At 39.2% G+C, this 15577-nt stretch overlaps 1 protein-coding gene across 7 annotated transcripts in view; it reads right to left on the minus strand.

The window, feature by feature from the left end:
* APP (amyloid beta precursor protein) overlaps positions 1-15577 on the minus strand; it is a 254504-nt gene that overhangs the window by 22342 nt on the left and 216585 nt on the right. For all 7 annotated transcript variants that reach the window (XM_003364177.5, XM_003364171.5, XM_003364176.5 and 4 more), the window contains one exon: positions 4511-4732. In XM_003364177.5, coding sequence (XP_003364225.1) covers positions 4511-4732 — 222 coding nt within the window. The remainder of the gene's footprint in view (positions 1-4510; positions 4733-15577) is intronic.

Raw genomic sequence — 15577 nt, forward strand, 5'->3', positions numbered from 1 at the left:
GCCACAAAAGCTTCCTGGTGGCCACTGCATTCCATCTTCATGGCTGGCCTGCTCAGACACTCATGAAAAAGCAGAACACACACAAATGCTATTAACACAAATGCTTTCAGCCAGATGATTTCACGATCCATGAGAACAACAGTTTTATAAACAACAGCTTCACTTGAGTTTCGCCAGTTAGGTTTTGTGGATCGAAAAAACCACAGGATAAAAATCCCTTAAGGCAAATCGTCATTGATGGAAGAGCCTAAAATATTGGAAAATTGTTTGTGATATGCTTATTTTTTCAATATAAATTTAAAAAATGCCTGAACACCTGACCTCTCTCTGGACTTGACTGATTGTTCTTAAGAACAACAAATTTCTGGTAAACGTTTGAAGCTCTAATGATAAGGATTGCATGAACAATGAAAGGAAATCCTGAGAATTTTAGGTATTTTCAATAGCTCTGTGTGTGAGTTCATGTCTGTAAGGTTAAAAAGGAACAAGGCTCTGGGGAGAGGAGAAAGGGTAAGATTTTACAACTGTATCATTATTTGGTTTGTTATATTCATTAATTTTAAGGATATTCTGTTTGGGCCATAGGATGATTCTCCTTGAGACAAGCTGGTGGAACCTCTCTAATAAAATCCTGGTTCTATTAAAAAAAAAAAAGCTACTACTAAACATTTACTAAGTTGTGGTGCTAAGAGCTTTACTTGCCATCTCATTTAATGCTCACTTCTATCTTTGCATTAGGAATTATTATCAACTGTATTTTACAGACTAGGAAACAGAGAGGCTCTGTAACTTGCCCACAAAACACAGCAGAGCTGGGATATAAACGCTGATCCACATCATTCAGGAGTGTGGGGTCGCACTATCCTATGGGATGGTGGGGAATGTGAAGGTGTTTCTGGTTGTCACCATGACTGGAAGGGGAGGGAGGACACTAAGGACTTTTAGTAGATGGGGACCGAGGATGCTAGATGCTGTGCACAGGGCAATCCTACACAAATAAAAATTGTCCTGCACCCTACATGATTTCCTAAATTCCTGCTGGACATTCATGTATTTATGATTATGTGAGAGCAGAACCGAACTCAGTTTTATATATAAACACAAAACATTTTTGCATAGTTCTTACTGTAACCTGGATCTTCCAGGAGCTCACCACTGGGTAAACTGAGAGAAGATAGTTTTTTTAGAGCTTTCCCAAGAGTTATTCCCTATATTATTAAATCCTTCACTGCTGCTCATAGAACCTGAATCATGGAATCAGCCTGTTATCAGTCTGCATTTGTATTTGTCACATCCGTACAGGATGATGCCTGACCATGCCATTGTTTCCAGTAGTCGTCGAGCCTGGAGCCTTCCACGTTGAAACACTTATTATAAATTACATCCATGAGATTGATTCCCCCCCTAAACTTTGTCAGTCCATTTTATTTTAAGATTCACTATTAAGGAGGCTTTTCAATATGTTATAAAAGGGGTGTTGGGTCTGATAATGGTGAGAACCAGAACTCAAATTCTGAGATCTTAAATATGATGGCCTCCAACACTTTGATATAAGATTTTGCTCCTTATCAATAACAGATCTTTATTTAACAAGAATACCAGCTCTTCTGATGAGGCCTAGGTAATATGAGAACTGTATCTTGGTCAGGGGTCCAGAGGCACTCAGTCAAGGACTTTGCCCAACTGGGCATCTTGGCAAGGGTCTGGGCGGGGGTGTGTGCATGAGCGCGCATGCACACATACTCACGAATGTCCAAGGATGTGCAGACTGTCTCCCAGGGCTGATGCTACAGTAGGGGCTGTTAGGAATCTGAGCCCAATGGTCACAGGCCACTCTTGGAGTCCACTCCTGAGCAGAGGTGTTTAGTCACTGCTGTTCTGAGGGACCTCTCAACTGTTTTGTTCTTGGCCTTCCAAAACTGATCACTTTGGGAAACCCAGTATAGTTAATCCAGTCTTTTTTCTTTGCATTATTTGGCGAGAGGCAGGGGTGGGGGAGAGGAGCGGGGGAATCAGTTTGCCTCCTAACTTGGACCAAGACATCTTTGCCTCTTTTTTGATTTGGGGGGATTGTTAAGGGGCAGAAGACCAGGAGACAGTGGATGTGTTGACGATGGCATCAGGGTTTGGGTTTCAGGAAGCTGTTCTGGGGACATAGCTCCTTCCTATATTTCTACTTAAAAGAAGCATTCAGTATCCTTCCATCTTTTTTTCCTAAATGGATCCTAAATGGATCAGTTTGGCTACTATTTAAAAATTTTTAATATAAGCAGCATGCTTAATAGAATGCATATAATTTTTAATGGAGATCATATATGTACATATGAATACATATAAATTCAAGATAAAATGCTTAAGGCATATAAAAGCAGATTTATTTAACTGTTGTATTATTTATACCACTAACATGATAAATGCAAAGTTAAATTTACCTCATTAAAGACACCAAGGAAATATGCAGGCTGATATTCATATACAGAGCAGTTAAGCTCTGATAGAGTGAGAAAGTAAAGGGAAAATTTGAAATTCAGAAAATGCAACACCTTCTAGGACGATATATAATGTTTTGCTATTCCATATTGTGCTGGGTGGCACCAAGCTCAGTGCATTTCAGTGTATTCACTAAATTTGAAGAGTTAAGATAAACAGAGTTTGAGTGTCTTCCACCTCCGTTAAACTCTGTACAGTCCACATTTTAAAAGGATTCACAACATTTAAGACAAATAATAAGTTTTACCACAAACACACAGTAATTTTTGTATAAATTAATTTTACTCTGCTGCTAATTTAGCTTATCTTGGCTTTCTAAATCTCTTTCCATAAACTTTACCAAAAATAAATAATCATTTCTACTTTCTACTATTTGTCTGTGTATTCATAAAAATGATTTAGGTGAGCTCTCAAGTATCTTTCATCCGACATCTCCAAAACCAATAAAAAATGTTAAATATTAAATGGGAACATTCTATTTATAGAAACTATATCATTGAAAGATATGTGAAAAGGCCTTAAATTATGAGAAATGGGTAGGAAATTCTTTTAAATTATTATTTTAGAATCTCATTGCAGAGGAATAAATTCTCAAAGGCTGAGGTAATTTTTTAATAAAAATAGAGGTTTAAAATTTTTTCATAAAAAGGTTAAGACTTGGACATAAATGGTAAATTACACATTTAACATTATTTGGTATAAAAGGTATCAAGGACTGTAATTTTCTACCAAAGACAGTTTGTTAGACTTCAGACATGTTACCTATTTCTCCCTCAATTAAACAACCTAACGTCCTCAAGGAAATGAGGAAATCTTGTGTGCACTCAACTTACAAAATGAGATTGGACATTTCTCACAAGCAATTCTCCCTAGAGACTGAGTAGTGAGCATTTTAAATGCCCAAAAGGTACCTACCTATAAAAAAATGACACAGCCAGCACTCTATTACAATTTAATAAGTTACCCAGGTCTTAAATTTTTATCCTCTCTGTAAGAATTATTTTTATAAAGTCTTAATTATTTTCATATCATTAATAACACTGTTGTTTGTATCTGGTAGTTTTACTATTAGACGCCCATTTTGAAATTAATGAAACAAATCTGGGGTGATTACTCACTGTATGAAAACAGTCTATATAAAGATTTTCTGCAATGGTTCTATAAATAAAAGCTTCTCCAGTGCACTTAAGTCTAATACTGGACTTAATTTTAGTCCGAGGAGTATACTGATTGCATTTTGAGGTATCCATACTACAAATATCCATATTACAAGTATTACCATCATCAAAATCTGCCACTTTACAAAGAAAAATCGCAGGTAAAATCCTGTTGTGTTCTTGAAAAACATGGTAAGATCGACACATCTAGGTGTGCCTGTGTTCAAAATTTTATACTTCTAAACATGTAAAAATGTTACAAAATAAAAGAACTAAAAGATGCTCTCTCCTAAGCAGATATTATTTGAAAGTTTCTGCTAAGAATTCCCTGTGAAAGAAAAGACATCATCCATTGTACAAATCTGTTGACAGAAAAAATTTTACTCCTCTGATCTATCACAGGAAAAAGCATGTAGACCAATGTGTTTCTTAATTTTGACAGCTGCCTTAAATTTAACTTTCTAAATACAAAATTGCTTAAATCTTAAGCAAAGTTACATTTTATTTACAAGTGGTTCTCTACGTTTGCCTTCAACATCTTTAATGCAATCTGAAATTTAATGCACCAAAATAAATAACCAATCATGACTATTTTTGTGCCTTTCAAATCTCCATTTGTGTAGGCCCCATCAAAACTCTCTCTCCAGAGTGAACTGTGATTTCCATAATTTTATCACCACACTGTTTTCTTCAAAGATGAGCATTCTAGGTCACTGTCTCATAAACACAAGTTGAATACTGTTCCTTCATTCCCAAAGCAACAAAATAGTATTTTTTAAAATTCCTATAAAAAAATACCACTCAAAAACATTAGAGAGATGTATGTATACCAGCATGTTCTTGTTCTCTCCTGGGCCTCTTACCTTCGTTTTCTGTATTGGCTGGCACAGAGTCGACCCCAAAAGGATGCCAGGGCTGGAGATCATCCAGGCTGAACTCTCCATTCACGGGAAGAAGCTCCACAGTGGTTTTCGTTTCAGTCAAAGATGGCATGAGGGCATCATTTCCATAACTGATTCTTGGTTCGCTGATCATGTTGGCCAAGACATCATCTGAGTAATTTTGCTCTTTCTGCAACAGCTCATCTAAACAAAACAAAGCCATGCCTTTGGTGAGCAACAGCAATAATGACAACAGCAGCAGCAGCTCCCATTTACTGTCTGCCAGGCATGACTTTAACTGCTTTATGTGCACAATCTCATTTAGAGCCACAAGGTAGGTACCATTATCATCTCAGTCTTACAGATGTGAAAACTGAGGCACACAGCAATTAAGCCATTTATACAAAGTCACAGCTAGAAAGTGCCTGTAGTGGGATTTGAGCCCAGGAAGAATAGCTTAGACCTAGACTGATCTCTGAACTGCTGTACCAGTCCTTGCAGAGATGAAAGACCTCAAGAGCTAAATCGCGATTTTTTCCTCTGACACAGTTAGATGCTCCTGTGATCACAGATGAATCAGTAGTGTGCGGTGTTTGTGGCAGAGTGGTAGCAATATGCAAGGTACAATTCCTTTCAAGGGGAAGGACACATCCAGTGAATCCCTAGTCTTCCCTTGAATATGTATAAGGATAGGAAAAGCACAAGTGACAGGCAGTCTGCTCCATTCTTGAACAGTTCTCATTGTGTTGCCTTGAACAAATCTGCCTGCCCCATAGGCTCCCCGGGTGCTGCGTGATCTATGTTCGGAGGCAACAAAGAAACAGTCTCCTTGTCCTTCAGTTGTGGCTTTGCAGACATGAAGCTCTGCTCCAGCCTTCTCTTCTTAACATCCCCGCCTCCCAACACTCCTCATGTGATCTCACACCAAAAAGCCTGCCTTTCTCCTCTGCTACTTCTCTTTTCAAAAAATGCTATCAGTTATGCCTTTTTAAAACTAACTAAACAAAATCAACTTTACGGAACCTAATTGACTTATCTGAAGTTCTTGTAGACTAGCGAAAATTTCCAAGTTATTGAAATGCATTTTTACTGGAAAAAAAGACCTTGGAACATAACCTTGTATCAAGTATAATTATTACCTTAAAAACAGGGTATCATAAGATTCGTGAATCTCCTATTATGTTGCCAAAGATTCACCAGCTTTTTCTGTGTGATATATTTTTTTTAATTAGAGACCCATAAATAGCATATGTGCTATTAATAATAATATTAACCAGAATATCTCATTTTCCAATCATACCTCTGTCAAGAGTTTACTGTATGATATATTTCAAACTAATGATTGGTTAGCATTATTGCTAGAGAGAATGAAGAAAATAAAATCAGGATTTAAATTTGATTTGTAACATTTTACTAGCATCCTTCACGTTCTCTTTTAAATCCACAAAAAAAAAATTTGAAAAATTAAAATTCTGTTCAAATATATATACTAAAACAATCTGACAGAACAGCATTAAAGCATGAGATTAATGTCCTTCTATGGAGTGAGTTTTACTGCAAGATATTATTTTAAATAATGAAATCCCAAGCAAATCTGTCCTCTTGAAGTCTAATTTGAGTTATAATATATATCTATTTACTGTGGCATCATTGTAAAATTCAATATTTGATGCTTGCAATGACCTTTCCCATACAGATGAACAGCCCCCATTAGATTTCTTACAACTTTTTCATGTCTTATAGTCATAGGTAATGGTTAATAACTTAGCCAATGTCTGCTTTAATAAATTAAATGGGCATTTCTTTTAGATAAATCTTATGCTTCTGTTCAGCCCTTACTATACTAAAGAGTGGATCTTCTGGAGTAATTACTGGCTCACACGTTCATCTTGAGAGGGAATAACCTTCATTGGCATGATCTGCTCTTGGCCCCACCTGGCGCCATGTTGTTCTTGGTGTCTTTGTGGCGTTTACCGACAGTTACCCACCTCCTCCTTCTGGAAATTTTTTCTTTGTCTCTCACACACAGTACTGAGTTTGTTCCCCATGACATTTCTGAATAACTCTTCTTGTTCCCTTTTAAAAAGTCTCTTCGTCCCTATCATTTTCTTCTTGTATTTCTTTCCATCTCTTTTAGCAATTCTTCATTTGGAAATCCCATCCACTCTTGAAACTCTAAGGATTCCTACCTTTGGATGAATCTGAAATATATTTCCCCAGATTTGACTTCTCCCTCCCACTCTAATTTCTGTATTTCTAGGAGTTTGCTGGATCTATTAACTTAGATCTTCCACGAACTTAGTTTGTACAACACTGTGCTCAGAGCTCCTTGATCTCACGTCTGCCTTTCAGTTTTCTAATGATATTAGAACCATTTTCCCAGCCACAGGTTTGAAACCTTCAGAACCATCTGTGACTCTTTGGGTTTCTTTGTGTCCCCTACTTATATTACCAACAACTCCTTTTTAATTCCATTTTTGGATTTTCTCTTATTTATTTCTCACTCCCCTTTTCCATTCCCTACCTCCCTTGAATCCTCATTACTTTTTGCCTGGATAATTGGGATGGTCACTTCATTGCTGTCCCTACTCCAATTTTTATCCCTCTCTGTTCCCTAGATCTTTTCCGGATACTGAGGAATGGCTCCGCCCCATTTCAGTGGCTCCTCATTTTCTACTGACTTAATCCCAAACTCCTTTGCAGAGGTTAAAGGCCCTCTGTGATCTGGGCCCACCTTATTTTTCTAACCAAGAGGCTTACAGCTCTTTGCTACATACACCTGTGATATTGTGATTTACAGTAAGAAATAGAAATTTGGTCTTTGTAGGCACACAGCTCCTAAAACCCTTGGAATTTCCTAAGTGACGGGTGTCTTTCATTATGTTAATGCGGTGACTTCTGAAAAGCCCCTAGGTCACCAAAGGATGGGGGCTGGTCACCAGACACAGCAACTGTGTGATTAGAGGGGTAGAAATTTCAGTCCCGCCTCCTCAGCCCCGTGGAGGGGAGAGGGCTGGAGATTGAGCTCAATTGCCAATGGCCAGTGATTTAATCAATCCCGCCTATGCAACGAAGCCTCCATGAAAACCCAGAAGGACGGGGCTCAGAGAGCTTTGGTGGTGGAGCACTGGGAGACAGCATGGAAGCTCCAAGCCCGTTCCCCACACCTTGCCCTATGAATCTTTTCCATCTGGCTGTTCCTGAGTCATATCTTTTCACGATAAACTGCTAACCTAGTAGATAAAATGTTTCTCTGTGTTCTGGGAGCCACTCTAGCAAATTAATCAAATCTAAGGAGGAGATGGTTGGAATCTCGGATGTACAGCTGGTCATCAGAAGCCCAGGTGAAAACCTGTACTTGAGATTGGCTGTGGGGCGGGGAGTAGGGGCAGTCTTGTGGGGCTGAGCCCTTAATCTGTGGGATCTGATGCTACCTCCTGGTGGATAGTGTGACAACTGGGTTGAATTGTAGGACACTCAGCTGATGGTGGAGAACTGGTTGGTGGTATGGGGAAAAAAACCACAGACTGGAATTGGTGTCAGAATCGTAACACCACACCTCTCAGACTGAATGACTTAGATTATCCCCAGAGGGGACCATTCATTCCCATCAGGACACCTTTGCTCTCTCTTGCTGCTACCTGGGAAGCCCATCTCTGCTTATCTTAATTATAGGAACTCTCCAAAGCCCAGCTCAAATGCCCCCTCCTCTGCAATTCTCCTCTCAACAACTTTATGAGACAGGAAACTGCGGCTGGGAGAGATGGATGAATCTCTTCAAGGTCCCATGGCCAGTAAGCATCAGGGCTGAAATCCACATTCTGGGCTGTCCAACACCAACCTCCCCCAGTGCCACCCCTACCGATCCAGTCTCCACAGTACCAGAGGAGGAGCTCACCCGAGTGTCGTCATTCGATTGCTCATTCACAGAGTAAATGCAGAAACCAGGCATTGCAAGTGTAACTGTTCCATAACGTCTGCCACTCCCATGGAGTTACAAGCTGACTCAAACACCCATACCCCCATGGAATAGTTACTGGTTTTGTCCTCTCAAATAGGCATTTCCCAGGCATGAGAGCTGGAGGGAGTCCTGTACCCATCTCACCCTGCAGCAGTAAAAAATGCAGAGTAGGGAATTGTCACAATGGAAAACTTTACATCTCTATTTCATAAAATATTCAGGGCATTTTGGGTTGCAGCAAATCATGGCACCCTCTTTTCTCTTTTATCTCTTATACTGTTGGCAGGAAATTTTCTCCAAATGGCCACTCAAATGTTGAGCCCCATGGTGGTTAATTTTCCTGGTTTATTATATTCATTTTCAGACAATGAGAGAATGAAATATTTAAGAAATGATACATTTTTGGCAGACTGAAAAGCACTTAGGCTTTTTTTGGGTACAAAATAGCAGAAATCCATGTTTTTATGTCAGTTTAACACGGGAGATTTAGAAACAATCACCTCTGGTTATCTCATTTGGAAACAATGAAGTCAGTGTGGGTTTTTGTTTTTTTTTTTTTTTTTTGAGGAAGATTAGCCCTGAGCTAATATCTGCAGCCAGTCCTCCTCTTTTTTGCTGAGGAAGACTGGTCCTGAGCTAACATCCTTGCCCATCTTCCTCTACTTTATATGTGGGGCACCTGCCACAGCATAGCTTGACAAGCATTGCGTAGGCCCACACCCAGGATCCGAACCGGTGAACCCAGAGCTACTGAAGTGGAACATGCAAACTTAACCGTTGCTCCACCGGGCTGGCCCCTCAGTGTGGTTTTTAAGGGACATAAAGAGGGTGGAAATGATGGATTAGCATTAGTTGGGCTAGGATTTGATTTTGTGATCATAAAACATATAATGCAGCCAGTTGCTTTGACATAATTAAGGGCTCAGGATTTTACCAACAGCTAACATGACTGGCACTAGGCAATTCCACCTGTGATAAAAAACAAAAATCCAGGGCCAAATGTGATTATTTCATTGCTCATTCTGAGTGGGACTTTATCTTTGATTTCTGAGATGAGACTAGTCACATAGAAACCACACTTCTATTATGTTGGTGGCCCTGATGGATTATCTTTTTATCTCAATTAATATTTTATTACAATGCTTTGATGGCATATATTGGGGGTTTCCAGAGCTTTTAAGCGTCTACATTAGCCAAGTGCCATATTAAAGTAAGACACCAGGCTCGTTTTCCCCAAGACTCCTTTTTTTAAAGCTATTTGTTATTGCCCAAAATTGCAGCAGTTACCTCTGGAGTCAAATATCTCCTTCTATAATCCCCACCCACGTGAGCCTTGCGATTAAGTAAGTGGAAATAGTTAACTAAGTTCAAGGATGGTAATATATAACCTATCATTTAAACAAAAACAGAGATATTTAATTCCAAATATTAAACATACAATGAACCCTATCACCTTGCCCTTTTAAAAATGCTTTGAAGATGTATATTAGGCATATTTATAATAAACAGGAAAACCCTCAAACACCTCACCCCTTAGCTATCATTGAAAACATTTAAAGTATTTTAAAGAAAGCAACATCAAGAGATACCCAACAGTGATTTCATTCCAAATGGCCATAATATTTTGTTTTTTTGTAGAAGCAACAGACTTTCACAATAGTTCATTTTGAGAGAAATGGCCTCATAAAAGGACTGCTGAATGAGAAACAGAGGAATTCCAGCTAATTCACTTAATATTCTTCTTTTAATTATTAATCCACTAGCCAGACTCCTAAAAATTTAACTGCTACATTTGAGGCTTCAAGAAAATAAAGCTTATCAACATTAAATCAGTTTTCTTTTACAAGCTTCAGTTGTCATTACTGAACTACTTCCTTCATACTTTAAACATATTTGGGGTGGGGAGGAGAATTTCTTTCATAGAGAGGACATTCAGCCTGAGCCTTTCCCCCCCGTAAAACACACAATTAAGGGTCTGGTTTGGCGACTGGTGAGAACAAGAGGTCCCCTAAGGCTTGCTGGTTTTTCTTCTGTCTAGGATCAAACCCGCATTGCTATCATTATTTTTTTCTATTTTCTAATTCTTCTGGTTCCTGGTAGAAAGATGTATATTTATCTGCAGCCTCTCCCCAGAATGGAAATTTCCTTTCAAACTGGCCTAACAGGGGATTCTCATATGACTAATTCTTATTTTTTTAATAAACATTTACTTACCCATCTGAAAGGAATGAGGATTACACCTCTGCACAACGCAATTCTGCCCCCACCCCCAACTGCCACAGCTGCATTGGAAGTATTTGTAAAAGGGAAGTAATTTTTTCAAGAAGCTCCACTATAAATCTGCTGTCATCCATTCTAGGCATTTTGCCCACACGAGGACTATGAGATCAGATTTAATTTTCCAATCGCCGTTCTGTGCATGTCTGATTCACGGCTCAGCAGATAACTGCCACGTTGTCCATTATCCTTATCATTGCCATGGCCTCTGAAACTCCCTAAGCTTTGTGTTCCTTGTCCATAAAATGAGAGGAGGTTGGACGGAGGGTCTGTGCAGCTCCTTCACTTGAATCCTGTTATCTACATACTCTTGCTACATGGGTGTCCTCTGGGAGCTTGTTAGAAATGCAGATTCTCCGGTCCCACCCAGAGCGAGGGAATCCGAATCTGCATGTTAACGTGATCCCCGGGTGATTTTTAAGCACATTAGTCTGATCACTGCCACAAATTGGACAAAGGCATCACTAGAGAATGGCCTCAGTTCTCCAGTTCATAAAAGACAGAACAAGCCTCAAAACAAAACACAAAAACAAAACAAGGTGTGAAAGATGAGTACGGCCAAGAAACAATATTGAAGAAGCTTTACTCCAAAACACCTTCAAGTCGTGTTCTTAGAACCCAACCCCCACCGTTGCCCTGAAGCTATCATTCACGGGAACATTTCTGAGCCAGAGAGCCACAGGAAAGACTAGTTACGAATTTCCTTTTTTGCCAGACCATTTGTCAGGCAGGAAACTACAAAGAAGCCAGAGGAGGGAAGTGTTCAGGAAACAGGTCAGTGTTGTTCAGACTCTGGAAAAAGAACGTACTTAAAAGCGCAGAGGGCACTAGAGGACACACTTCATCTCTGTGCTCTCCCCTCCTGAGGACCAGCCCCAGCTGGCGCGCAAATTTACTTCGAAGCATGGACTTACCTATAGTTCAATGGAACAGAAGCTGCTGGAGCTGCTGATTTGGGGGAGAATCTTTGTGGCTTTCAAGTGACTGATTATTGTACATGGTTGGGATGTTTTGATCAGCACACAGCTCGTGTGACAGCCATGCTGTGATGAAATTGTGTCATGCTATGACATCACGAGAGCATGAGACCAACTGTACCAATGACACCATCCATTTCTTGGTGTTGTCATATCCATTAGCTCATTCGACACCCACAACAATCTTTACAGTGGGATTACTACCACTATTGATAGTTAAGCAAATTGTGATAGCCATCTTGAGAAATATATTTAAAACCAGCAAGTGGCAGAACTGGGATCCAAACCCAAGTACCTGATTCCTAGAGCAAACGTCTCATGATCCCATGAAAAATTTCATTTTGTGGAGGACATGGTTATTTAACTTTGATTAGTAACTAATAATATAGAAACATAGACCCATCTATCATCATAAGCATCCTGTTTTGTATACATTATGTTCGATGGATTTAGAAAGGGAAGAATTCAATAGTATCTTTTTTTTATAGGAAGAACCCAAAGTAAGAGTTAAAGACACAGTCCAAGGTCACAGAGCTGCTTGTGGGGCAGAGCTGAAAAGCCAGGTGGTCCCCAGGAGCATCAGTGCGCTGCTCCCTCCTCCAAGGGAGGCCTGACCTGTCACTTCCGCTTTGACAGTCCATCCTCCACAGTGGTTTCCTCTTTGAACACCTAACTCCCACTTTAGATTTTCTCTTCCTTTGGAAAAGTGGCCTAAGTATGATAGCTACATGACCTGCCATTAGGTTTCACCAAATCTCAGTCAAATTTAAAATAATTTAGACTCCTTTAGATTTTGAGCTGTTTGAATGGTTGAACAGTAGGTAGATTCTGCACGCTCAGTCGTCCCAAATATACCTTTTCACCAACGGTGCAATAACCAGAACACTTCAATGGCTGAGAGTGAAACAGCCCTGTATGACACTGACACATTTTCCAAATTGGGGGAAAGATTACAGACATATATCACAAGCAATGCCGTCCCACAAATCTAATTTTTATTTTGACCTCTGGAAAACTGGGTCAGTCTTTCTAGTTTTACTCAAACTATCAGTCTTGAAAAATCTCTCAGTCAAAATTCAGATTCCACGGCTGAATCTGGTTTGTTTTTCTTTAATAGTTTCTGGGGCACAGATTTTAAATGGAGCGTGCTTTGTCCACTGATGGCAACAAACTGCCCCTGGAGGGGACACAAACATGGCTACACATCAATTGTGAGAATATTCCTTATTGCAAGTGACATTTTCCTGAAGAATCACTTGTCTGGCTTAAGACAGAAGGTACAGAAGAAGTCCCTTTGCATTTAAGACAAATTTCCTTTTGACTTTCAAACAACGTAGATCAAACAACTGAGATCTACCAATGGCATCAGTCAGAAATCAAGATAAAAGTCATCCAGGCTCCCTGGCATCTAAAAACAGATTAAAGAGTTCCTTCTTCTTGTTTACTTGTGGAACTTGTGCCAAAGTCCTGATCCTATTTCAAACCACATTAGGAGTCTTGGTCCTGCCTGGGTTGTCAGGAGCCTAAGCAATCCTGAGGGGAAAAATCTCCTAAAGTTTAGACTGAAAAACAAGTTTCCATATTCTAGAAAGAACTCTGAAAGGGTGCTGTGTTGAGGTTACAGTTTGTGTATATAAATGGATGTTCTTGTTTTGAGGAAACACATAGTGAAGAATTTATGTGTTAAGGGCCAATATGTCCACAAGTTACTTTCAAAAAAAGAAATTTTATGTAATATTTTCAGAACTTTTAAGTCTGGGATTACATTAAAACAAAAAGTTCAGTACGGAGGCATTAAAACTCTAATGCCAACTTTAATCTGTATTTATCTGGATGTTTTTGTGCAGTCAATATATAGTGAAAACACATATATGACTATTAACGTAAACAGATACAAACTACACATCCTGTGCAAATTAAAATAAAAATGAAGGTGATTTTTATGTCTCATATCCCTTATCCCTTTTATTATTATATTAATGTCTCATATCCCAAATCCCTTTTATGTCTCATATCCCTTAAGTCAATTATTGAAACAGTTGTCTCCTCACAGACTGGAGGAAAAATTGGCTGTCTTGGGCCAGTTGAGAGATGTGTACTTTCACGGCTGGGATCAAGGATTTTCAAAGTAATTATGATTATGTGAAATTCTCTCTTCAAACCTGTCTTTAAGAGCCTAACCCTTGCACCATAAGCTAGAACTTTACTGTGATTCTTTCTTTATTAAAAAATCTAACAGTTGGCACTAATTACAAGAGTAACAAATTCAGCACAAAAAATGTAGACAACAAAAGAAATACAGTAATTTACTTGCAATCTCACCACAAGAGATAACAAGAATGATGTATTTTTTAAAAGATAGTTTTATCCTTTACAGAATTGATTATTTCATCTCTTCCCACTATCACTTTATTATCTAATTTTCATGACCATAGTCAATGGGAATACGTTTTTGCAAGGTTACTGAAGCAGGCAGAAGGCCCTTGGCGGTGGAATGATCCGGTTTGAGGACAGAGAGAGGTGGAATGGCAAGGGCGAATTTTTCTCCAGTTTCATTCTACAGTACATATTTCTTGATTTTCTGGTAGGTTGTTTTGCATAGTTGGGACGGTTTTTTGTTTGTTTTTACTTCTAGGTAAACTCTTAGATATTAAGTAAATTGGAAAAATGCAACCTGAGGTTTGCTCTATCTGCACTATCATATTTCATTTTTCAACAACTGCTAATTCTTTTAGTGAGCAAACCAAAGTAAAATGAGGAAGATGATTATTATTATTTGATAATACTCCAATGGACAGTTTTACTGCTCTTGCATATATTTTTAAAAAGGCGAAGTCATTCTGGCCACTGTATACAACCTGAGCCCACACGCTTGCTGGTGTTGGGGTGTTCTGGGAGCCAATGATGTCTCCTTTTCTTGCTCTGATCTCTGAACCAATTAACAAACGCCAGGTAGAGATTAAAACATCACCCTTATTTCTGATAAGGCTGGGCCCTTACTAGCCCACATGATGCTTTCTTTGGGAAGTAAATCACATATAGGGCACCTGGCTTGTCAGGCTGTGTGTAGACTGGATTTCAGATCCAACTTGTACCCTCAGCTGGACATGACAAGACAGAGAGTCTGAATGATGCCCTAAAACGGTGTCCTGTCCAACCTGCACACTGTCAGTAGTGGTTCTGCCTGACCGGCATTCTCTTCTAAACTTGTAAGAGAAGTCTTTCCTACCTGGATAAAAGAGATCCTGGGGCAGACTGGGAGGAAATCAAAGGAATGAAAAACTGCCCCTCTCAACAGCCAGCAATCATTCTCTGCTATGCTATGAAGAAAGTGCATTCTAATTGATTCATATCTGATTAATGCTTAATTGGTAGAATTCTACATTTAGAAGGAGGTAAAGTATTGATTGGCAAAGCTGGTTAACTCAAGGTAGAAAGGAAGATTTTCAGCACCTATAGTTAATTTCACTCAAAGAGCCTAAAAGATTTATGGTGATAATTTTAAAGGGAACAGTCAGGTGTGGATAAGATCAGCACAGTATATATATCATCACAATGGGAGATGAGCTTCTGTTCCTGCAGACAGCACACCATCTCTGTAGACATGCTCGCTCATTTGAAATATTTATTTATGTAGATTTAAAAACCCACACCGAACCCTCTGTGCTCCTCCGCATACTGGCCTATTTGTGTTTTCTTTAACACAAAATTTGCTCTCCAGTGAACCTTTCTAGACAGAGCAATGGTCCTTTTTCTTCTTCTGCATTAGCTTGTTCACGCCATCCCTTAACAATGTGTGGGCAAACCGAGCCTGGTGATGGAAAGTGCTTGGCA

Source organism: Equus caballus, chromosome 26 (genome assembly GCF_041296265.1).
Source record: "Equus caballus isolate H_3958 breed thoroughbred chromosome 26, TB-T2T, whole genome shotgun sequence".
NCBI classification, from domain to species: Eukaryota; Metazoa; Chordata; class Mammalia; order Perissodactyla; family Equidae; genus Equus; species Equus caballus.